Source organism: Nannospalax galili, unplaced genomic scaffold, assembly GCF_000622305.1.
Source record: "Nannospalax galili isolate Female #2095 unplaced genomic scaffold, S.galili_v1.0 scaffold1146, whole genome shotgun sequence".
NCBI lineage: Eukaryota > Metazoa > Chordata > Mammalia > Rodentia > Spalacidae > Nannospalax > Nannospalax galili.
The window spans coordinates 936,637-962,416 of NW_008355380.1; the positions used below are offsets into that span (position 1 = coordinate 936,637).

At 50.2% G+C, this 25,780-nt stretch overlaps 1 protein-coding gene across 3 annotated transcripts in view; it reads right to left on the minus strand.

The window, feature by feature from the left end:
* Positions 1 to 8,141: 8,141 nt before the first annotated feature.
* The window catches only part of Tert (telomerase reverse transcriptase), a 33,030-nt gene continuing 15,391 nt past the window's right edge, over positions 8,142 to 25,780 (minus strand). For 2 of the 3 annotated variants that reach the window (XM_029555778.1, XM_029555780.1), the window contains 11 exons: positions 21,263 to 21,364; positions 20,464 to 20,549; positions 18,444 to 18,557; positions 18,167 to 18,238; positions 16,021 to 16,209; positions 12,268 to 12,394; positions 11,652 to 11,713; positions 9,848 to 9,972; positions 9,499 to 9,636; positions 8,877 to 9,004; positions 8,142 to 8,712 (listed from right to left, as the gene is read on the minus strand). In XM_029555778.1, the coding sequence (XP_029411638.1) occupies positions 8,895 to 9,004; positions 9,499 to 9,636; positions 9,848 to 9,972; positions 11,652 to 11,713; positions 12,268 to 12,394; positions 16,021 to 16,209; positions 18,167 to 18,238; positions 18,444 to 18,557; positions 20,464 to 20,549; positions 21,263 to 21,364 (1,125 nt within the window). In that variant the 3' untranslated portion in view covers positions 8,142 to 8,712; positions 8,877 to 8,894. Of the gene's footprint in view, positions 8,713 to 8,876; positions 9,005 to 9,498; positions 9,637 to 9,847; positions 9,973 to 11,651; positions 11,861 to 12,267; positions 12,395 to 16,020; positions 16,210 to 18,166; positions 18,239 to 18,443; positions 18,558 to 20,463; positions 20,550 to 21,262; positions 21,365 to 25,780 lie in introns of those variants that run through there. The other variant, XM_029555779.1, reaches the window with a different exon arrangement.

The window sequence follows — 25,780 nt, forward strand, 5'->3', positions numbered from 1 at the left end:
ACACCAGCAGGGTCTGGTCTCTGAGGGAGGATGTCCCTTCCTTCTCCTACATCAGTGCAGAGTCATCATGTCTGTGAGGAGACCTACAGGCGCCAGAAGACCATCAATTAGACAACCCAGAATCGCTATCTCTACACTCAGTGCACAGGAAGCCACAAGCTGAGAAGATGATCCTGACCTTATTGAAGACATACCCTGAATGTTGGTTGTTTGAGCTTTAATTTTTAATTGAATTTTTGTGATTTTCATACAATACAATTTGATAGTATTTAGATCCCTACCCACCCACACCTACTTCCCCCACCCAGTTTAATGTTCGCTCTTCTCTCTCTCCTCTCTCTCTCCTCTCTCTCTCTCTCTCTCTCTCTCTCTCTCTCTCTCTCTTATAAAATAAAGCTCATAGAGTCTTCTTCAGTGTGGGTTCATCCGTTGGAGTCTGGTTAGCCTACTGAGTCACATCCTTGAAACAGTGACTGTCCCCCTCCCAGCGGCCATCAGTTGTCAGCAGCTCCTCAGTTAAGGTTGGGATTTCTTATCCACTTCCCCACATCTATGCTGGGATTTTGTCTGGTGTGAGCTTGCCTGGGACTTGTGTGTGCTGTCACTGTTGCTGTGAGTTCATACTAGTAACTGACCAGCTGTCTGGAAGACTGTTTCCTTGTCGTCATTCACCACCTCTGGCTCTTAAAGCCTTTCTTCCACAGTGATCCCTGAGGCTGGGGAGACAGAAGTTTGATATAGTGTCAATTCATGGATAAGTGCTCTGTAACCTCTTTCTGCACATTGGCCAGTTGTGGGCTTCTATGTTAATCACCATCTGCTGCATAAGGAAGCTTCTGTGATGAGAACTGAGATGCATTAATCTACGGGTGTAACAAAGTCATTAGGAGTCAGTTTGATATTAACTAGCAGAAAACTAGTATTAGGTTCTCCCCTATGTTCTGTGACCTGTCTAGCCTTAAATTTCTAGGCTTGAGATCAAAGTCAAGTATGGGCTTTATCCTAAGAAAAAGACTTTAAATCCAATTAGAAAGTGGTTAGTTGCTCCCATAATATTCATGCCACTATTGCACTGATGGGTATCTTTTGCCTTGCTAGTTGTTGTAGCTCACAGCATTCACAGATGGGTAAGGTTGATGATTACTTTTCTCTTCCAGTAACATAGAGAACCTTCCAGCGCTAATAATGCCAGCCAGTAGAAATGAGGCTTTAGAGCACCAGCTTTGTTTCTCCTTGTTTGCTCTACAGCTCATGTAGATGGTGTCTTCAGCAATAGGGTGTTACTGTGAAGTTCTGGTGGGTAACCAAGAGCGATGGCAATGGCTAGTAGTGTTTGAGGATCTATGGGACCCCTGGTCAGCAGCTTCAAGAGAGGGAGTCCATTCCAGATATTGGGGTTTTATTTTATTAACCTATGGTGTCTAGTAAGGACAGTGTCCCCCTGTTATTAGGTAAATTCTTTACAAAATTTTTATTTTTATTTTATGTATACGTGTTCTGCCTGAATACATGTGTGTGCAAATCCCAGGGAGGCCAGAAGAGAGCATCGGATCTCCTGGAAATGGATTTATGGTCAGTTAGCTGCCATATAGGTGCTAGGAACCAAACCCAGGTCCTCTTTAAGGACAGTGTTCTTAACCACTGAACCATCTCTCCAGCCTCTGATAACTCCTTTTAATCTCTTTAAAAAATATATGTATATGCTTTAAGAAGCTCATATAGTAGTAGGCTTCCATGTGCCTTTTTTCTAGAGACCGTTAGTGTTGGTTAACCCCCCCATCTCCCTCCTCTGCCCTGCCTTCTCATGCCCCACATTTAGCCCTTCCTACTTTATTATCCCCCTTTCCCTTTCAATCTCTGCATTCCACCACCCTTCCCAAGAAGTCTCCCCTGTCGATGGCCATTTGTTAGTTTTCTGACTTCTCTGGATTTTTAAATTGAAACTTGCATATCTGGGATCTCAAATCTGGCATCCAGCTATGGGAAAGAATGTGCGTTTGTCTTTCTGGGTCTGGTTCCCTCACTAGGATGACTGTTTCCAGTTCCATCCATTTGCCTGCAAGTTTCCCTTTTAAGAGCCAGATAATATTCCATTATGTACCTTCATCATCCACTCGGTTGATGGAAAGCTGAATTGTTTCCAATTTTTGGCTGTTATGAAAAGGGCAGCAATGAACATGGGTGAACAGGCATTTCTATACTAGGGTGTAGAGTCTTTGGGGTATATGTTCAAGAGTTGTAAAGCTGGATCGTATGGAAGATCAATTTTGAGCTTTTTGAGGAATCTCTGCACTGATTTCCATAGTGGCTGCACCAGTTCGCACTCCCACTAGCATGGATAAGCGTTCCCCTTTCTCCGCACCCTCACCAGCATTTGTCATCATTTCTTTTTTGGCTCTTTGCCATTCAGAGTGGGGTAAGATGAAAACTAAAAGTAGTTTGGAGGCTGGAAAGATGGCTCAGTGGTTAAGAGCACTGACTGCTCTTGCAGAGGACCTGGATTTGGTTCTCAGCACCCACGTGGCAGCTAAAAACCATCCAGAGCTCCAGTTCCAGGGGATCTGAGTATCTGACGCCCTCTTCTGGCCTCGGTGTGCACTGCATGACATGGGTGCACTTACAGCCATGCAGGCAATACACTCATACACACAAAAATAAAATAAAAATAATAAATAAAATATTTTAACAGAAAACTAGAAGTGGTTTTAATCTGCATTTTCCTCATGACTAAAGATGTTGAACATTTTAAAAGTATTTCTCAGCCATTTGTGTTTCTTCTTTAGAGGAGTTCCTGTTCCATTTTTTGCCCAATTTTTTAAATTGGGTGGATTGTTTTGTGTTTGATGTTTATTTTTTTTAGTTCTTTGCTTATTCCAGATACTAACGCTCTCTCAGAGGTACAGCTAGTACAGATTCTTTCTCATTCTGCAGGTTGTCTCTTCACTCGAATGATGACACCCTTTGCTGTACAGAAGCTTTTGGGTCCACGTGGTCCAATCTGTCGGTTGTCGGACTTAATGCCCGCACTATTGGAGTTCTGTTCAAAAAGTCCTTTCCTGTGCCTACATGTTTCAACTCTTCCCTACTTTCTCTTCTAAAAGATTCAGGGTGTCAGGTCTTATGCTGAGGTCCTTGATCTACTGGAGTTGTTGTTCTATTTTTCTAGGGTCTAATTTTTGCTTGTCAATAGCTATAAAAAAGCTGCTGGTCAGTCAGTTTTCACTCTCAAGAGAGTGGTAATCATTCACTCACTGACTCACTGTTGTTCGCTTACTAGGACCCTTCCCTTCCCAGTCCTCTGCAGCCCGCAGGCACAGCTGGAACCTCAAAGCCCTGGAAGGCCCCCCTCCACAGTTCCACAGTGCTCACCTCCCTCCTTCTCTCCTCTGTGCACCACCATCCCCGTGAGCACCATGAAATCAGGGTCAGTTTTGAAGTCTGAACAGGATATCCATTTATGACTTGCCCCACGGAGGCATGTACACCAACTGGTGGCTTTATGATGCCAGTAACTGCCTAGGCACAGACCCTGTTGTCATAAAGGGGTGTCTGACCCTATTATGCTGTCCGTGGTGCTGAAAGCTACAGCAAACAAGGTTTACGTGTGTGGAAAACGTGGTTCCTGCCTGGAAAGCATCCTTTCCATGGCCAGCTCAGCCCTCAAAGTATAGGTGGGGATTTCTGGGACTGCCTGCCTGTGGATCTCCTGAGCATTACACACAGAATAGACCCCCAGGGTCCCCCACCCAAAGTGCTCAAGCCCACAGATATGAGTCCTGCTCCTAGCCCCAACATCCTGAACAGTGATGCCTCTCAGAATGAGAGGGATGTGAAAATAAGCATGTTATGGTGTGTTGAAGCCACCGTGGAGAATGGCACGGTGCCCCTGAGCTCAGCTCCACAATCCTGCCTCATGAACCTCACTGACGCTGCGTTCTCACCGCTGGCCAGTCCTCCTTTCAACACAACCAATGTGAAGGCTTCAAACTAAATGGCATTCACTGACCCACAAGTGGCTAGCCCAAGGTCAGGCAAGCTTCAGGCCCCACTGGATCCAGGAGCTCATATGGTCCCCGCGAGTCTCTCCATAGCTCACATAGGCAGCTCTGGGGTGTGTCAGGCAAGGGCCTCCCCATGAATTTGCAAGCTCCTTTCTGGTGTGTGATACAGATGAATTTTCTCCTTCCCCGCAGCCTAGACATCAAATCTCAGGGGCAGCTGACCGATTGAGCCTGGAGAGCCTTCACACAGGCACAGGAGGTTAAGAGCCTAGGTATGAAGGGGACATTGGTCAGCCAAAGGCACAGCTGTCCTTCACAGCACGCTTATCATTAACTGGCAAGAAAGGTGAGGTCACCTTATTAGAAGCTAGCAAAGTGGGGTGTGACTGACGGGGCCCTGGGGATGTCACCCACTCCATGGTAGGGCCAATCCATTCTTCCTTTAATGGAAGCTCTCAATAAGCAGGGATGTAATAGGCACCCAACTTTCTCAAAGTGCATTTTATGTCCATATCATGTTTCAAAAATATCTAGAGGCCCCTTGATCCCTGGCTAGGGAAAGACTTTATGTGCAGAACATCACAAAAGCAGTGTGGGCTCTGCCAGCACCTCAAACAGATGTCCCTTCTTTCAGGAGCTAAACTGGCGGTATGTACAACCCATCCCAGAGCTCTGCTCAGCCAGAGAGCAAAAGCTAAGGGGCTTTCCTCCCTAGACAATTCTACTCTGCCAACATGCTAAGTACAGCTGTGAAAATAACTGGATAGAATGCAAGGGTTGATAGACGGACAGACAGACAGATGGGCAGTCCGAAACAGCAGAAGCACACCAACCTCTACCAACGGGCTGTTTAGGGCCATTGGGAGTGCCCTGGGAGCTGGGTGGCTGCCGAAGCCCAACCAGGAGGAGGCGGTCAAGAGTCAGGTTGCAGAGCAGAGCTAGTGGACTGCACCTGCACTGCTACACCCACATGCAAGGCACCCTCAACTGGACCCTGCCCTTGAGGAAAACACCAGCACAGGACAAGCCCCTTTGTCAAGACAGTGATGTCAACTTGGAAATGAAGCAGTTATGATGGCCTGTGAACGCTAAGACGGACATGGTCCCGACGGCTGCCCCAGTCATTTGAGCCTTCCCCTCCTCTCCCAACGTTTTCCTTCAGCCTAGCTCCATCCTTGGACTAAGGTTAGGTTTCCATCTGGAGCGGTAACCCTCTAGACTCGGGTGAAAGGTAATCCTATGTCCCAAGTTTTCCTCGGAATGCCTGCTCAGACACACCCACTTGTTAGAAGGGAAGCAGTCCCTGCCTATGGAAAGTGAGACTGAACTCACCGGAAAAGATCCTGCCATTGTGTTCAGGGAGTGAGTGTGGAGTGGGCACACTCAGGCTATGGATGCAATCCCAGGGCTTTGTGGGTTATCATAGTGTTTGTGTGTCAAGGGACAGCACTGCTCACAGGGGGCTGGGCTCTCCTACAGCAGGTAGCAATCAAGAAAATACCCCACAGGCATGACCACGGACTACGCTGATGGAGGGAATTCCTCGATGAGGTTCCCTCTTCTCAGATGACTCTAGTTCGTGTACAGTTTACAAAAACTGACCAGCATACACAGGGTACAAGTCCTGCTTAGGTCCCTCCCTCCAAGCCCATGTGAGGCGAGGACTTGGCCCTGATGCCTCTTAAGTGCAGGAGAGCTTATAAGGCAAGCACTGTACAAACTGAGCTATCTCCCCAGTCCCCAGTTTGAATTCCTCTTGCTCCATAAGCATGTGTTTATGGAACACACACATGCACACACACACACACACACACACACACATATACACACACACAGAGAACTTTGGGTTCATATCTAGGAGAACCCCAAAACTAGATTCCTCCCTGCCTTTTCAGTTTTGTCATTTCTGTTTGGTCCTGGGAAGATCTGACGATCTCCACAGTAGCTGAAGAGAGAGTTCAGCACTTTGTGAGCTGGGCCTGATCAGGACAAGAGCCCTTAGCAAGGGCCTAATACTTTGGTATGAATATAAGTAGTCCTGAAGAGAGCTGGAGCAAGATGCACCTGCTAGAAACAGGACGCCTGGTGTCGTGGGGTGATTGATATGACCTGTCACTGGTGCACCAGAGGAGCCTCAGTATGCCTAACCCATGTGGCAGATTTGTAGTCGTGTGCTGAGCCATGACCTCAGCTCCTGGATTCCCCACCCTGTTCTAATCCCGTTACTAATCGTCCCCTGTTCTTGGCTAGATTGGCTCCAGCCGGCTTCCTGGCAAGTCTGGAGCCTGCATTGTCCATAAGGAGGCTCCTGAAACTGGGTGCATTTATGACCCACTGCCTGGACTTTAGTCCATCATAAATGCAATTGAGCTTATGCGCTGAAGGTGGCGGGAAGAACTGCCATAAAGACGGGGCCCATCAGGCTGTGTCAGCACTGCAAACCACGTTCAAGGTACACCAGAGATATCTGATCTCTGTGGCTCCATCAGAGATATCCTGGAAGCTTCTAGAATTGCTCACAGCTGATCAAATGTGACTTGGGCACATGTCAGTTCAGCTCAGCTAGTCTTGCCCAAGGTACCTTTTGTGGCAGGGAACTGTTTTTCACACTACCATGCCCTTTGTGCTGGCCCTCGATCCTTGGGCTGCCTTCTGAAGAACATTTGTCTAGCTCTACTGTGAACTGTCTTCTCTCTGGAGAGCTGCCATGCTGGTCTGCAGGGGGAGGTGGTACCTCAGCACAGTGAATAGACAGAGGCCTCTAGCTGCCAGGCCTGTCTTCCTGTGGCTTCCCTACCTACCTACTCATTGTGGAGCTGATCCTGAACAGAGCCAGTGGCTGTCTGCTCCACTCTGGGGCCAGAGCAAGGAAGAGCTGACAGCCAGTGCCACACCCGAGGCTCCTCCACACCCAGCAGAGGGTCTCAACACGTGCCCTGATGACTCCACCAGGCATCCGGACCTGCTTACCCTGATACCTGAGACCCAGCCCAGCGGGACCCAGCAAGTGCTCTGGGATGCGAGTCAGAGGCCTTCTCTACAGTTCCCTCCCAGTTACCTGAGGCTACCTGCTCCCCTCACAAGTAGTCATTCTATTCTGCCCCATCAGCAGGCCACATGTCACCACACCTAGGTGTGGCTACTATCCTCATGGTGCCAGTGTTACCCCTCCCAAGCCAGCACCCCAAATCCCAACCTTCACAGAGGGCACTTTCAACCCTTCCTCCCTGCTGACCCTTCCCCTCTAGCCACTGTTACTATCCCCCCCGACACGCAAGCTTTGGACCCTGCCCAGTTCTGTGTGTTAACACCCCACCTTGATCCCCATGGCAAAGTACCACAAGCCTGCCTGACACTGGAGACTCACCTGTAGGTCACTGGCTCAATTAGCTCATTAAACCTCCATTTCTACAATTCCATCCCCTGTTCCAATATACCTGCTGTTGACACATCTGCCCTAGACACTGTGTCCCTAAGTCCAGCACTCAGGGTAGCACCTGACACAGGCAATCCACAGTCAGACAATCCTAAATGCTGAGATTACAGGAAGGAACCACCACACCCAGCCAAGAGAGATTTTCCAAAACTGAAAAGCTTGGGAGCTGTTTCCTCCTGGTAGCCAGTGGTCAGAATTAGGGTGCAGCTGGCAGAGGGACACATGTCGTATGAGACCCTGCTCACTTACATGTCCACCTGCCTAGGTCCAGTATCTAGGACAGAGGGTAAGAGTCTGGACAGGAGACAGAGACCAGAGAAACAGCACATGACACCAGGGTTCCACCTTCACTACCCTCCTGTCCATGAACCCAGCACCCAACCTCAAACACTCTGGAAAGATCACAATAGGTGGTCCATACTGAAGATAATAGCCAGAGATGATGGAACTTTAAATCAAGCTGGGGTTCTCAGGGAACATTCACACATACTACACTTGGTGGGTGGCACCTTCTGGCCAGAGGGGAGTGGGTTCAACGGGCAGCAGACAGAGTGGTGTCCCATCCGCAACATCGGTACACACGTGTTTTGTATTTATGTACAACGGTGCTTAGGGAGTACATATTATAACGTAAACACAATACATTTTGGTGATATCTTTATTTTTGAGACAAAGGCTCACTATACAGTCCAGGCTAGCCCAGAACTCACAATCTTGTTTCAGCCTCTGAAGTGCTGAGATTGATTACAGGCAAGTACCACCACACCCAGCAGACATTTTTTTAAACTAAAAAGCATATAGGGAGCTGTTCTCCAGTCCTGGGCACCCAAGGTCTCCATTTGGATGGTGGGCAGTGGGAATGGTATACGTACACCCCAGGAGCCAGCATGGGGTCCAACAAGAGTGAGCCAAGGTGGACAGGGATAGATGTAAGGTCTCTGTTGCCGAGAAGTTCCTCAGGAGTGGGCTTTGACATGTTCCTGGTGATGGGGGATGCTGACCCTGGGACAGTCACCCACCCTTCACTACCACCCCACAGGCCTCCCCATCGCTCTATGCCAGCAGTGTAACACTACACCAGAAGTTGTCAGGTCCCTGAAAGCCCCCACTAAGAGGTTGCACGGCGACAGGGCTCCACAGGCTGAAGACACCATGGTCTGTCAGGGCAGCATTTCGCTTCTGTCCATAGTCCCAACGCCTGTAACACTGGTCTTCCACCTCTCCTGACGGTTGGTGGCTGGAGAGCCTGTCACCAGAGGGGGTGGGTCTGCTTCCCTGAGAACACCAGGGAGGAAACCAAGCACAATGACGGACATTAGAACGGACTCCCATACTACCACCCACAGCACAGAGGTCTCGGAGTGCACCCTAGCCTCACAGCAGGCCAGCCCCTCCCAGGACACAGATTCAGGAATGGTGAAGCCAGTGCTTATGCTCACTCAGCTGAGGGGCCAAGGTTAGTCCAAGATGGTCTTGAAGTCGGCGCTCAGGGCTGGGTCAGCTGCAATCTCAAGGACGGTCATCATTGCCTCTGCCTTACGGAGCTTCCGGCACAGCTGTTTTTGGGCTTCAACAAAGGGATGCACTCAAACTTCCAGAAGAGGCCAGAGTTCCTCAGCCTTCCTGGGTCAAGTACGTGCCATGTGCCACCCAGACAGGAAAAAGCTCCGGGAGCAAAAGCCCCAGCCCAGGGATACTACCACAGGAGGCAGACACAGACCCCAAGAGGGGCAACAGGAGCAGCCTGGGGACCCAAGGGAGACTTGAGCTGAAGACTGAGTCCTCCCTGTATCAGGGGAGTAGACAGAGGTTGTGAAGGGACCAGGCAGGGGTCAGAAGGCTCCTGAGAGTGGAAAGGGTCAACCATGGGCCTCTGCCAAGATGGGAGGCACAGGGTGGACATGAAGTGGGGAGCTATGGTCTGCAAGCCGACTCCACCCACCTGCATGGGCTCCTCCCCAGCAGGATGGGGGATGGGTCGGGCGGCCTGCTCACCCAGGCACTCAGGGTTTGGAGGCAGACTTGGGGATTAGGAAGGAGCTCACTTCCACCCATACTTACCTGACCTGAGAGGCCCCAGGAGGCACTTGTAGGTGGCAGGGTGACCAGCCAGCTTGAGTAGGAAGGCGTGGTAACAGAGCCAACGTGCAGCTTCGGAGGGAAATGGGCCAGAGGTACCCTTGGCCCCCAGTGACATCCCTGGGGGAGCAGGCCGAGGCTAAGGAACCCAGCCTAGCCCCCAGGCCCTCACTTCCCTCCAGAACACTCTCAGCACCCTCTGGACCTGCTAGGGTCTAGGCTCAGGAATGAGGGCTGGCCACACTCATTCCCGAGCACCCTGGCCTGGCCAGCATTGTAGGTGATGCCTGCCCCATCCAAAAGCACACCCAGCCCCAGCCCGACTGCATACCTGCATTCTTGACTTTCAGGATGGAGTAGCAGCAGGAGGCGGTGTCGGAGATGATACCCAGAAAGAATGAGGGGTTCTTCCGAACGCACTGGCCAAAGGGAAGCTGCAGCACACATGTGTGGAACCTGTGCAGGAGCCGCAGTGGGTGAGAAGGGCCCCTGACCATTAGGATCACATCTGTACATAGAGGCATGTGCATGTCTATGCACGCATGTAAATTATACACATTTCTGTGTACCATGTGTACTGTATGTTCATGTAGTTTGCATGTATGTGTTCATAAACTGCACATGAACACACAAGCATGTATGGGCACGTCTTCATGCATATTGCCATGTGTCTAGTGCCTTCCCAGGTAGGTGCCTCGTGATGACCAGTGACCTCTCTCGGGAACACGTCAATCAAGCAGACAACATGGACTCAGCCTGGCACACAGCCCTGTATGAGGGAAGTATCCCTGTTTACCAGTGAAGGAAGGCAGACCCAAAATGTTTTTACACAAACAGGCCCCGGGCTGCAGGGTTAGGAGACAGACACACTACTGAGTGGGAGAAAATCTGTCCTGTGACGATTTTCTCCAGGGAAGCAGTGGCTGTAGGCTGGTGGTGGGTTGGTGCCTCCGCCGGAATGTCTGTGTCCTAGGACTCCACACAAGACCTGCCGAGAGCCAGGGATACACAGGGCTTTTTGCCTGGCTTTCCGTCCCCCTCCTGCCTCCAGGGGAATGGGGCTCTTGGGCCCACCTGCCATAGCTCCTTTGTTCTCCGAAGCAGCCATTTCTGCCCAAGGGGTAGGGGACTGATAGCAGTCTGCACTCCTGTAATGGGGGACTATGTATGGCCCCAAGAGCTGCATGAGGCCACCCATGAGAAACAGGAAGCCTTCCCCTAAAAGGCAGTGTCTATACAAAGTACCTGGGAGTATGGGGACCCTGTGGGGAACAAGGGCAAAAGTAAGTCTACACTGGAGGTCTGGGGAGGTCTAGCCATCAGGGGCTGCCCAGGCCCCAAGCAGGAAACATTACCTGGCTGACTTCCTCACCCCCAGGAAGTCCTGAACAAGGTGGCCAGACCCTGGGATGAACTCCACATCAGCCATACATATGTACACCCCAGACACTTCCAGAAAGGTGTGGGGAGGTCCCTACAGGAAACCCCAGACAGAAAGAACCTATGCCGCGTTCCTGTGGCCAAAATGAAGTGACCATGTGCTGAATGACAGTGTCCGGCTTAGTGAAGCCTAAGCTGGAGGTGTTTTCCTGCCTGAGACTTAAGAACAGACTCCACTGATCAGCCGCCAGCTCCAGTTCTCGAGACCAACCAGGGGCCGTAATGTTAGAAGCAGAAGCCAGTGGGGGGGGGGGGGGCATCACAACAGCCAAGGCTACTTTGAGTCATGTCCCTGCTGTGCCTTCTGGGGTGTAAGGCTGGTGACAACAGCAGCAGCACTGGTCCTCTGCTCTCTGAAGTCTTGAACTCCCCACTTCCCTACCCTCTGCCTTCTGAGGTAGACCCTCAGGACAGCTGCAGGCCCTGGTCAGCAACAGGGTCACAAGACACTAGCCACATGTGCAGTCAACGTGGGGAGACTGGAAGAGGCTCTCCATCAGCCCAATATGGAGCTATGTGGATGAGACACCTGCTGCCGACCAAATGCTACCTTCTCCTAAACCTGGTCCAGCGAGCCACCCAACCAGGGAAAGCCACCAGCCAGCTCTGCCATGGGCTGAAAAGCCACGGCAGACTACATGGCCTGCATTTCCAGCCTGTGCCTCCCTCTAGTGGCGGCACAGCTCATGACCCACCTGTAGGCCTGAAGCAGGAAGATCTTGTATATGTTGATGCAGACCGTCTGGAGGCTGTTCACCTGGAGTCCCAACAGAAAGAGATGTGGTTGGTGCCACCACCTGCATGTCAGGAGGCCCCTGGGATTGCAAAGGTGTACACTCTGCTAAGACCACTTGTGTGAGAAACCTCTCCAATCTACAGCAAATTCAGCCAGGCCCTGTGCCATCTAGAAGGGTGGGAAGGAGGATGGTACAGAAACCAAAGCTCACCACAGAGGTCCCTCCAGGACAGCCCCCTCAGCAGCCATGGCCTCAGAGCCCAAGGCCACAGCCAGGATCCAGGGACCCTCTGTGGGGAAAGTGCTGGGAAACGACAGGGATGAGCTGGGTGAGCGCTCAGTAGTCTTCAACAGACACCTGCATGTACACGTTCCTTACACTCGCACAGGTGTGTGCACACCTGCACATTCATGCATATCCATATCAGAGCACACATTCACCTGTATACACAGACATGTATCTGAACACGCATGCATGCTATACATACACCCATGTGCACACATACACAGGTGCACATAGAACAGGATCTACAGCCACAAAGGCTCCACAGATGAAGCCACTCCCCAGTGCTTACCTGCAAGTCTAGAAATAGACCATGACACTTCAGACGCAAGACTGCCAAGAGCTTGTGACGCATGTTCCTTCCAGCCTTGAAGCCACGGTGGAAGGTGAGGCTGGTCCTGACCGAGGTCCGGGCATAGCTGCGACAGAGGGGCTGCTGTGGCTGTGCTCCTCGTACCAGCCCCTTCTCTGGGAAGGCAGCACCAGAACCTCCCACCTCCTGTTCCCCTCTGCCAGAGAGTCAGACAGGGCTGGGCCTTCATATGTGGACGAAACATATTCTACAAATATACTGGCTCTTGGTACATGCTCACAGTACCTTAGGCCCTGGACAACCAAATTCAACCAGGATGTAGCAGACAACACTCATTTTACCTGGACCTGCGATCACTGGACCTTTGTGCATCAGTGGCAAACAACGGCCCCAAAATTCATGGTTCAGAAAGAAGCATGAAGTCGGGCGTGGTGGCACACGCCTGTAATCCCAGCACTTGGGAGGCAGAGGCAGGTGGATCTCTGAGTTCAAGGCCACCCTGGTCTACATAAGTGAGTTCCAGGACAGCTGGGGCTACAGGGAGATCCTGCTTCAAAAAGACCAAAAAAGAAAAATTATTTTATTTTTTAAAATTTTATATGTATGAATGCATTGCCTACATGTAGGTAGGTATGCCTGTATTGTGCAATGTCCAAGGAGGTCAGAAGAATGTGTCAGATTCCTCGAAACTAGAGTTATGGATGGTTGTTAGCTGCCATGTGGGTGCTGGGAATTGAACCTAAGTCCTCTGCAGGAGTGGCCAGTGCTCTTCACCACTGAGCCATCTCTCCAGCCCTAAACGTGCTTTAAAAAAAAACTTTTATTCATTTACTTTTATGTGATGTATGTATGTATGTATGTATGTATGTATGTATGTATGTGTGAGTGTGTGCCTATGCATGTGTGCAGAGGCCAGAGGAGGCAATATGGTGTCTGCTCTATTGCTCTCCACTTTAGTCCCCTGAGACAGGGTCCTCCCTGAACTGGAGCTAGGCTGATGGCCAGCAAGCTGCCTCCACCCTCCTGCCTCCTCCTCACTGAGCACTAGGGTTCCAAGTACATGCAACTGTACCTGGCTTCCTGTGCAGGTTCTGGAGATCTGAACTCGGGTTTTCTTTCTTGCACAGCAATTTCTCTTAAGCACTGAGTCATCCCTCAGCCCATCACTCCTACACCAACGCTTTTCTTAATGTGTGTGAATGTACTGCCTGAATGTATGTGAGTGCACCCGTGTCCTGCAATGCCTCGAAGGTCAGAAGAGAATGTCAGCGTCCCCTAGAATCGGAGTTAAGGACAGTTCTTAGCCACCACGCAAATACTGGGAATCGAACCCCTACACCGACTTTTGAATGTTCTGATGTCATTAAATGATTGAAAATATGTCCCTGGCAGAATAAGGCTGCTTCTGTGAAGTGCAGCAACTTCTGGCCACTGCTATGGTCAGTGGACAAGACACAGCACCCCTGACTTCCCAAAATGCTCAAGTAAAATCTGTAGTGGTCTCTGGTCCTCTCTGTAGGATCAACGTGCAGATGTGGAGGTACTAGGAGGTTCTAGGAGATACTAGGAGAATGAACGGACACCCTAAGGTCATAGTACCGGCAAGTCATTTTCTAGAGACTCACTCTGACCCCAGCCCTCTGCAACAGAGCCCTGGAAGATGCACCTGGAAAGTGAGCTCAGGGACGTGGGAAAGCACACTGTCTTCTGTGGCCCCACTGCACAGGACCTCTCCTGAAGGCACCTGTGCCACTTTGCCCGGAGCTCCAAGCCTGACGTATGTAGAACACGGAGGGCAGAGGGAAGATCAGAGCCAGGTGACCAGGGGAGTGGCCTGCTCCTCACTACCTCCAAAAGTGCTTGTGGGAAAGGGGTGAGGTGCTGACATACGGAGCTTCAGCACCACACGAAGCATCACACACTGAACCAGAACAAAGGCAGGGACGCTGTTCGGGAGGAGAGGACGTTTTAAGGGTTTGCTTTTGGTTTTGCAGTGCTGAGAATTGAACCCGAGACCTTGCAGAGTTCTGCTTCACATGCCACAGGCTCCCTGCTGCGCTGGGCGGTTCTAACATGTCACGCTTTCTTACTGTCATTACCATTTGCATTTCATGCCTTTCCCCCCAAAATCTGGCATACGTTTTGAAGTAACAGTGTTTCTAGTTTTCTCAGGAAAATAAAACAATTAGTCTCTTCTATCAGCTATGCCTCCCACTGCAGATACACGCCGCCGTACTCATAAACAGAAGATCTACATTCACCCAGCCGCAGACTGAGGGTCCTCAAGGGGAAACTGCATCTATACTGAACACGTGCAGACCGTTCTTGTGATCATTCCCTGGCCAGTGCAGTGTAGCAGCCATGTTTATGATATTTTAGTTACTAGAAGCAATCTAGACTGCTTCACAGCATATGGGGACACATGCAGATTCTAAGTGTACACTAGGCTGTCTTACAGGAAAGCCTGGAGCAGTGTGGACTTTGCTGTCTGGGGGAGTCCTGGCACCAATCCACCACAGATCCTGAAAAATCACTGTATGACCCTGGGACACACAGCTTTCCACGGAGCAGTGTTCTATAATTTCATCTGAGCACTGTGGTCCAGGGAGTAATGAAATCTAATGAGAGCTTCCCACTGCTCTGCTCTCCGTTTTCAGGATGCTGCTAGTCACGCTGGTTGACCTCTAGGTGTCTCGACCCTGGCTCAGACCGGAGGACCCTCAGCTTAGCGAAGCAGACCTGCATTGCAGCCTTAGTAGCTGAGCTTACGGCTGCTCTGCACGATGCCTCCGGGTGCACAACCCTTCTGACCCACGTGCTACCATGATCTCCAATGCCCCACCCAGGGACAGCCTGACAGGTGGGTGTGCTGCTCTCCGGCCTCACCAGTGTGTTCAGAGGGAACCGTTTTCCCAACTTTCTCACCTACCGTTCAGTGACACAGAGGTAGTTCCAGGAGCCCCCAGCCTCAAAAAGGCCACTCTCATGGGGAGTGGACTGGCAAGCAGATAACTCAGGAGAGACTGGTATGCTCAGCCTGCAGCAGGGTCTGGGCAGTAGAACTGGGTCCAGGAGGCAGAAGGTAAAGCCAAGAATCGGAGCTAAATCCCAGGGACCAGCCTAACTCACCCCCACGAAGCTATGGAGGCCGGGGAACCAGGGTCTGGGCTGACAGGAGCAGCAGCGGGGGAAGGTACCCCCCGCAGTGTCTGCACAGGCCTCTTTCCTCACCATGTGAATTCCCAGACTGTTTGGAGAGAGTTCAGATCCGGACAGCTGAGCTCAGAAGAGCTGGAGGTGTCAACACGAACACAGATTTGCTCGTCTCCTACCATGTTAGCGACTTTGTACTATTTACTCATGAAAGAAATGGTCCAGATCTCTTCAAGACCTGTGCCCATCTCAAATCTAATGTGTCTGTGCTGAGCCTGAGGCTGGGCTGTGAGCTCCTAGGAGGCAGGACACTCCTTATCCCGTAACTCACAGAGGAGAGCCCTGGCTCCTTTTAGGATCAGTTCTTGTCTTAAGCCCATGGCTTCCAGGAAGCTGGGGCCGAGGTTGAAGATGTGCTCACATGTCCATCTCCAGTCAGAAGGAGGGCACTCTATGGCCCCTGGCACTTTGAGCCTCAGGGTCACTGTCATACCCAAAAGCAGGAACAGGACGGGGCATCCCCACAGTGCCCTCTGCGCCCACAAGTTCATGGCACCTCAGCCTGGCCAGGGTGCTTACCTGGAGTAGTCGCAGAACACCTCCAGAGTCCGAGTGTCCAGCAGTAAGCCGCACCAGGGAAACAGGCAGTGAGCAGGCAGCTGGTGGGGAACGGCACCACCCAGAGTACCACACTCCACAGGGAAGTTCACCACCGTCTTCTGCAAGTTTATCATGCAGCCGTACTCAGGCACACCACGGACCAGGGCTCTGAGTAAAAGAAGAAGCTTTTGTCATGAGACCCTGGAAGAACTCGGTGCAGGCCACAAAAGTCCCCAGAGGTGTTCTGGGACCAGAAAGAGCTAGGCCTGGTAGGAGCCAGACACAGTCCTGCTCTGAACTCCAGCAGAGCTCCTATCTTCTAGGTGGGCAATGGAGCCAGTTCAGAATGAAATGACCTGGCCTCAGACAAGGTGGAAGGTCCACATGATGCTCTGATGGTCGTCTTTACATCCAAGTAGCAAGGCATCTGTCCTCCATTACCCCAAGGTCTATATATAGTCTAGGAGCTACTACAAGACGACTGTAGATCCAGACTACATCCTTCATCAGCTGGTGCTAAAGCAGAGTCTACTTGCCTGTGGATGGCCTTTCCAGCAAGTTGAAAGCGGCCTGCACCTGTCCTAGGGTGGGAGGAGGGGACACGACTCACAGCGGGGTGGAGACCTGGCTCCTTACCCTGGGTATGACTACTCAAGGCCATCCATCTCTAGTCCTTAGTGATTGGTCCCTGCAGCTGCCCTGGCCAGCTCCTAGGGCCCTCATCTGTGAGTTATGGGGTAGGGAGTATCCTGCCTCCTAGGAGCTCAGTGACTCTCCCCTACAGGAGTCCATGGAGAGCCCCACCCACCCTGCCCATTGAAGGACTGACATTCACTAAGAGCTACCTCCCTGACAAAGCCCTCGGGGCAGAGATGACAGTAATGTTCTGCCCTCCCGTGGCCACTGCCTACTGGCTGAGTGACTTCTGAGGAAGGACACAACTCCACCATGCTTGAGGGACCGATAATCCCTTCTCTGAGGCAGGGCCTTGATGCGTGATTCTAGTTTGAGCCATAAAAATCAACTTTACAACCAAACCTCGTATCGTCCCATGACCCTGACCTGACCTCTATGTACTCTGAACACCCTAGTAGAAACACTGAACCCTACCAGTATGAATATTACATGTCAAAAAGAACAAAGGTTACTCCCCATGTAACCCCCATGCCTTAAAACATCACTGTTCATTAAATCTAAACTTTCTAGTCTCTCCCCAATAATCCCATAAAGAAAGACTACTCCAGGGGCTGGAGAGGTGGGTCAATGGTTAAGAGCACTGGCTGCTCTCAAAGAGGACCCAGGTTGAGTTTCCAGCACCCACATGGTGGCTAACAGCTATAACTCACATTCCAAGGGATCTGATGCCCTCTTCTGGCCTCCACAGGCACTGCACACACTTGGTACACACATTTAAAACACTCATACACATAAAAAACAAAAATAAGTCAAGGCCAGATGTGGTGGTACACACCTTTAATCCCAGCACTTGGAGGCAGAGGCAGGTAGATTTCACAGAGATAGAAGCAAGCCTGGTCTACACAGCAAGTTCCAGGCCAGCTAGGACTATAGGAGACCCTGTCTCAAAAAAAACCCAAAAAACAAAACCCAAAAAAACAAAAAACAAAAGGAAGGTAGGTAGATAGACAAATAGCTCCAAAGTCATGGATCTGCCCTCTAGGCATCCCTGTTCATGGTGATGTGCAGCCTTGAGGCTGTCAGGCATTGCTGTGCCCAGGGACAGCATGTCTTCCAGAACGTCCCAGGCCTCAAGCCCCTATAATAGCCCTTTGTGGGTTTGCTGAGGAGCGTGGGATTTCCTGCCTGTTGTCCTGTCTGGAGACTTTCCAAATATTTGCATTGAGCTGGTCTCTCACTGCACTGCACACTTGGCTTGTAACTCACTAGAGTCTCAGTGGACAGAGCAGGCCTGGCCGTGGGTACTGTGAGCTCCTCCTGGGAGGCCTAGCTGCACAGGCCAGGCGTCCTTGTCACTTTGTAGTAAGGCTCAGGCCTCAGGGACAACAGGAATTCCAGGCACACAGAACTATGAATTAATTAAATATGCCACTTCAGCCACATATGCATCACGATCGTACAGCAGGAGCCCAGGTGTGACCATCCTTACCTGAGGAAGGCCTCTGCTTGGGCCAGGTGAGGTGTAACCAACAGAAAGTCATCAACCAAACGCAAAAGCAGCCTAAAATGAGACACACCGACAGGGTTCACATGGAATTTGTCTATCAGGGCTCCAACGTGAAACATTTACACAGCTCTTTGTGAAGCAGGGGCAGGGCCTTGCCTGACTCTCAAGATCAAGCAAATGAGGCACCTGGTGAGCCAGGAATGTGATGTGAGAAGACATGCCAATCCATGACCCCTGGAGCAGTAAGGGGGGCACATACCCATCCTGCTGTACACCAGCAAACAGCTTGTTCTCCATGTCCCCATAGCACAGGCTGCAGAGCAGGGTGGACAGGATGGAGCCCTGAGGGATGCCCTGGCACTGGACATAGCACCTGGTGGGGGTGTGGAGGGTTTGAGTTAGAGGCAGCGGCCACAGTGGGCTTCCCACTTGGTCCCTTTCTCTCAGCCAGTATGTGTAACCGCTGAGTCATCTCTCCAGCCCCAGGTTTTAAATTTTAAGAATTATATTCAAACAATTAGGAGCTCTCTCTCTCTCACAGACATCATGTATAGATATACAGACACCATTTTGCAGAGACCTCCCCCAGCACAAACAATGGTATCTGCCATTGTCAGTGTGCCAATACCTAAAAAGACACCAAATTAAGTTACACCCATACACACCCTCCTGTTCCCACTATCTCTGCAAGATGGGGTAGTGACTACATCCCCATTCTCTTACTCCATGGATTTTGTTTGGTCTTAAATTCTTTATTTTTTAAAATATTTATCATTTTTATGTGTATGAGTGTATTGCCTGCATGTATGTGAGTGCACCCATGTCATGCAATGCTGCGGAGGTCAGAAGAGGGCTTCAGATTCCCCTGGAACTGGAGTTAAGGACGGTTTGTAGCCGCCATGTGGGTGCTGGGAATCGAACCTGGGTCTTCTGCAAGAGCAGTCAGTACTCTTAACTGCTGAGCCATTGCTCCAGCCCAGGTTTTAAATTTTTTAATATTTTTGTTATTATTTTAATTTTATGTGTGTATTTTGCCTGCATTATGTAAGTGCATCCGTGTCATGTGATGCTCACTGAGGTCAGAAGACGTCAGATTCCCCTAGAACTGGAGTTATGGGCAGTTGTTAGCTACCATGTGGGTGCTGGAAAATTGAACCTGGGTCCCCTGCAAAAGCAGCCAGTACTCTTTAACTGCTGAGGCATCTCTCCAGTCCCAAGCTTTAAAATTTAAGCAAGAACTATATTCAAGCAAGAACTGAGTATCTGGGACTCATTTTCTGTAGAACAATTAATGACAGACTGTCTCTAGGTGGTGGCCATGCCCAGAAAGATCAGGGCCTCAAATCAAACATGCATGTAGGTGTTGGCAGGGGTGGGTATCTTCAGATGAGCAAGACAGCAAAATCACCCAATGTAAGCAAGAATGAGTGTGAGGTGACATCCAACTGCCTCCGAGTCCTGACTCAGAATCCTCTGTGCAGGAGCCACTATCAGCAAGCTCTCAAGGGGGCACGAGTCTTACTTTCAAGTGTAAGTTTCAAGTTGACCCACATGAGGGCTAAGCTTTCTGACACACAGACACACAAATCTGTGCTCAGCATGGTCAGGACTCAGGAATTCCCTCTGCTGTCAGTGTTTGCCAAAATCCAATCTGCTGCCCACTTGTGACTGGTGGTCTCCCAGAATGCACGCCTTAAGTTTCAGTTACCTTCTAGTACATATGGTGGCTACCCATGATAAGACAGTAATGATTATTATCATGTGCCAATAAGTATACATTAAAAAGAAAAGTGGGCCTGGAATTCCTCTCTGTGTGGCCACACCTGCAGGCTCCTGCCAGCCCAGAATAGAACCTGCAAAAGGAGCCAAGTGCACACCCACTGCTCTGTTCAGTGGAGACTTTGGGTGCAGAAGGTCCAACCAAATGCCCAAACACCCTACCTCACACCTGAGCAGGTACACAGAACACACATCCTTGCAGGTTGGTGGGGCTGAGACACAGAGCTCAGAGCCAGCCTGAGCTCCCCTCTTCAGAGTGGTGATTTTTGAAGGGTACGCAGACTGCATCAGGGCCTTGCTTAGCCAGGGGCTCACGAGGCCTGGTGTGTGGGCAGCCTTGTGGTCCAGCCAGGAGAGGGGTAAGAAAATACCAAGGGGAATGAGGAGGGAGGACTGAGGAGGGGCAACCAGCGAGTGATGTTCTAAGTGCTACAGCCGGTCAGGAGGCACCTGCTCTGTAGGCAGACGGTCCTCCACCCACCTGCCCTGCCTGTGCCCACCTGCCACTGATCTTCACGATGCTGTTGTGCACAAATCGCAGGAAGAAGTCAAACAGGCTGCCGCTGGCCTCATTCAGACAGGAGCTCTGGAAGGCAGACATAGGAGTCTGAGGATGCAGAGCACCGCAGCAGGGTGTCACCACACGTCTCTGAGACCGGGTGTGCATGGCAAAGCCACCAGGGCTGGGCCAAAATCAAGTGCCCCCAGCCTGACCAGGTCGAATCTGCCTCAAGCTGACAGGGTATGCAATTTACTAAATGGGTCATCACCGCTTCAGTTCCTGCAGTGCTGGGTCTGGAACCCTGGAGCCTGTACAGCATCCTGAGGAGCCAAAGAAACTTACTCTGGGGTCTCAGCGAGCATAGCTGCCCCAAAGGTAGCACAGGCACCAAAGCTGCAGAGCCATAGGAGCCGACCCCCTGATACAGAGGACCAAGACAGGATCACAAGTCAAGCCCACCTTGCTCACCAAATGCAGGGGAACTGTCCTATGGCCTCAAGGTCAAAACTGAGGGAAAAGACACTTCTGCCACTTCACTATTGAAGCAGGGTCAGAGTGGGGGGCAAGAGGGTAGAAAGGGCACCTCAAAGTTAAGTCCCAACCTGGCCTGTCCAGCTAAGTGGCTAATGAGACAGGGACCTTGATTGTGGGGGGCCACCAAGGACAGTGGCCTTGACTACATGAAACCTCTGCCAAGGAGTGTGTTGGTCCCATCCCACACTAAGATAAACAGCCCAGAAGGGGCAGAGGGCCCCCGCTAGGTATGGCCCATCACTGGGAAGCCTGTCACTGAGGACCTGTTCAATGACAACGGCGTCTCTCAGAGCACCAGCACTCGGGTCCTGTAGAAGCTCCACAAACTGGCGCATGTACGGCTGGAGGTCAGACAGGGTGGAGACCTGTAGCAAAGAAGAGGTGAAGGCTTGAGGGGACCAAAACACATTGTGTACATGTATGAACGTGTCATAGTGACACCAATTAATATGCATAAGTAATATTTGCTAATACAGAACAAACAGAAATCTCATGTGCCAGGTGGGTTTGCTGCAGTGTTGGGGGTAAAGTCAGAGAGATTAAAGAATGAGTGTTAGCATAGAAAATGGGAGTAAAACACACATAGAAAATGCCTTCATTTTAAAAATAATTACGCAGGGGCTGGAGAGACGATTCAGCAGTTAAGAACATTGGTTGCTCTTGCAAGGGACCCAGGTTCAGTTCCCAGCACCTACATGGAGGCTAACAAATGTGCTGTAACTCCAGTTCCAGGGGACTTGACACCCTCTTCTGGCCTCTGAGGGCACTGTATGCACAGGTACACTGACACATAGGTAGGCAAAACACTCATATACATAAAATAAAAATAAATAAATAATGGGGCTGGAGAGATGGCTCAGCGGTTAAGAGCACTGACTGCTCTTGCAGAAGACCCGGGTTTGATTCCCAGCACCCACATGGTGCCTATGAACCATTCTTAACTCCAGTTCCAGGGGAAACTGAAGCCCTCTTCTGACCTCCGTGGCATTGCATGACATGACATGGGTGCACTCACATACATGCAGGCAATACACTCACACACATAAAATAAAAATAACATAATAAATAAATAAATAAATAAAATAATGAAGTGATAAGCAGTATACTAACTTCTTTTTTTTTTTTTTTTTTTTTGGTTTTTTTAAGACAGGGCCTCCCTGTAGCCACAGCTAGCCTGGATTCGCTATGGAGACCAGGCTGGCCTCAAACTCACAGAGATCCACCTGCCTCTGCCTCCTGAGTGCTGGGATTAAAGGCCTGAGCCACATGCCCGGCTTTGATAAGCGATATACTTCTACATAACCAGCACGCTAAAAAAAAAATCACAAAAAATTAAGATTTTGAACTGGATGACAATGAACTGACATGTAGGAGAGTGTGGGACACTGAAGGGCTCTCAGAGGGAAATGTGTGGCTTCAGGCACTTACCTCGGGCTGGTGAGATGGTTCCCAAGGTAGAGGCATCCATCCACTACTAAATCTAACAACTTGAGGTCAATGGGCGCCCTCACAGTAGATGGAGAGAACTAACTCCCACAAGTTATCCTCTGACCTCTATAAGTTCACCATGGCATGTGTGTCTACACACACATACACATGAAATAAATAATAAGTGGATGCTTATTTGGAAAAGAGAAGAGTTGAAGTAACTGTAATCAAAATTTACATCTCAAGAAGCGAAGAGAAGTGGGCTGGGGAGGTGGCTCCATGGTTAGACGCTTGCTGAGCAAGTGTGCAGACTCTAACTCTAGCCTGGGAAGGTCAAGATGGGACCCTCAGAACAAGCAGGCTAGGGACACTAGCCACATCGGCGAGTTCTGGGCTTCACTGAAAGACTGCCTTGTTGAACAAGGTGGACAAGCTATCAAGGATGATCTCAACACCAACCTCAGGCCTCCACATGCACACACACACTCGTGTATATACACGAGTGCCTAAACATGCAAACACGAATACATGCACACCACACACACACACACGGACACACACACACACACACGGACACACACACACACATGGACACAGACACGGACACAGAGAGACATGGACACAGAATTAAAAAAAAGCAGACCGAAGAACGTGAACATAAAATGGAACCTGAACAAACCAGAAAGCAGGAACAGAGAGCAGCTAGGCAGAGTGAGGAGGAAAGGCACCTGGAACCAGTGCCCTAAGATCAGCAATTGAGAAGGCCCCCAACACTGACTGCAAGGAGGAACTTGGACCTCTGGGCTGAAAAGGGTTAGCAACACAAAGAAAGAAACAAAGCAGAGCCCAGCCAGCCAACATCAAGGATGACGGTTATGCCAGAGGACAGAAAAGGCACAGGAAGTCTCTGCATACAATAGTAATTGCCCAGCCCCACTGAGGATGGACAGGACAGAATGGAAGTCCAGAGGGAGACTCAACACAGACATACCACACAGACACCCCACAGTGCAGGGAATATCGTCTTTTCAATAAAAAAGTGTTTTAGCCACTGTGTACAATGCCCACAGGGAAGCGCTCACCTTGACCCTTCTCACTCCGCATACAAAAATTAGCACAAATGAACTAGAGGTAAAAGCTAAAACAATGAAAATGGAGAAGAATGCATGACCTGGGGGCAGGAGGTTTCTCAGGAGTACATGAATAACTGACCAGGGGATGACATCAGAATTAAAAGTGCCCATGTCATTCCACCTAAGTGACAAAACTGGAGGCAGACTGAGGGTCCCACACACGAAGAAAGACCACAGAGTGAGCATAACAGGTAAGGGCGGACAGCCCCTCCCAGATGCAGAAATCACCCAAGTGGATTTTTCACAAAAGAAGAGGGTTGACATATGGAAGGCATTCAGCTTCCAAGCTCCCAGGGAAATGCTGAGCATAGGGACACATGGTGGCTCTGGACAAGACGCTGAGATCCGAGGAGCTGACACCTGACATGCTGCGTGTGTAACACTTGGCCTCTGCATAGTGTATGTGGAAGTGTAAACTGTACAGCCACTCTGGAAACGGAGCAATGGGCCAGCAATTCCGTAGCTGGAATTCACAGAAAGCATCCCAAGAACAGCAGGAGATGTCCTACTAAGCTCACAGCAGAGCCACTTGAATAGCCCAAACCCAGCACCATCAAACATTCACCCACAGCAGAAAGGGCAACTCAGCACCTACCGCACAGGTCAGGCATGCACGGCTAGGTCTCAGTCATTCTGGGCACTGAAGAACGGGCACCAGTGAAAAACCCACACCTTGTCCTATTTTAAATAGACAAGTGAATCCTCGTGACCTTGGTCAGTTCAGTGCTGACTGCTTTGGTTGGAGCAGGGGGTACTAATCCTGGGTGTGGTGACTATGGAAATGCCCTTGATATGGATGCCATGTGGCCACTGCACCGCTTCACATGTATACACTTAAGGTTTGCCAGTGGTCTGTGCATATCTGGCCTCAGTAAAAAAGCAAAGGAGGACCCATGGGCCTCTCTCTCCGGGGTAAATCAATTGAATGCACCATGACTTGCCTCCCCCAGCCCCATTCACCCTTCCATCTCCCGGACTGGTCTCTCCTCCTAGCCTGGGTCCTGTCCCATTCCTTGTCTTGGCGCCTCAGACACCTGGGGAACCACCACTGCTTCCTGATCCTTTGCACCCAGAGCAACTCAGTTCCTTCTCGGGTCCCCAGGGATGCTCTGCGGCTGGCCCCACCCTCACCTCCCTCCGCTTCCCTGGGTCTGCACAACCCACCAGCTTCTTTCTTGGACGCCTGGGCTGACCTTTCCTCTTCCTGGTCCTTTCCATCCAGACCAACCGAGCTCCTCAGTGCAACCCCCAGGCATCCTTGGGGCCGCTTCCCACCCCCACCTTCCTTTGCACCTTTGGGTGGCACGGCCACCAGCTGCCCTAGACCAGCATCTTTCCTGGGCCTGGCTCCTAGGCCAGTCCAACCCCCAAATTCCTGAGGCCAAAATCTTTCCTGGAGGGATCCAGACCTTAGGAGAAAGCCTGAGAGCATCTGATCCTCATCTGACTTGGGCCTCTGTGGGAGGCCAATATAAAATCAAAAGAGAGAATTGGAAGCTTAGAGGAACCAGCTTTTCATGCCCAAAAAGTCGAAGCTTAGAGCTTTTCATGTCCAAAAAGTAAACCATAAACGCACATAAAGTTCACTAAACTTGAAGGCTTGAGTCTCAAAAGAATCAGAAACTACGAAAGAAATTCACATGTCAAAATCACAGAGAAAAAATAATAACATGAAAAATCAAAATAACATATCACCACCAAATACCAACAGTCCTCTAGAGGAGTACAATGAGCACCCCCTAAAGATAATGCAGGACATGGAACTCAAAAGAACAATTATAAACATGATAAAAGAATTCAGTGAATTTAAAGAACACACAAAAAAAGAAATCAAAGAACTGAAGGAAGATAGGGATAAACTTCTGAACTAATTCAGAACAGTGTTAGAAATATTGAAGACTATTCAGGCTGAAATGAAGAAGGAAGTGAAACACTCAGTAAGCCAATTAGAAACGACAGGAGAAAGCCTCACCAATAGGATGAAAGAAATGGAAAACAGAGTATCAAGACTGGAAGATAAAGTGGACGAACTAGACCACTCAAGCAGAGAGTATGAAAAATTTAACACAAAACAAACCTCAACAAATACAAAAAGATTGAAATAATTCCATGCATTCTGTCAGATCACAATGCAATAAAGCTTAAAATCAATACCGGAAGAAGCCCTAATCACCACATGAACACACTGAGATTAAACAACACACTCCTGAATGATGAATG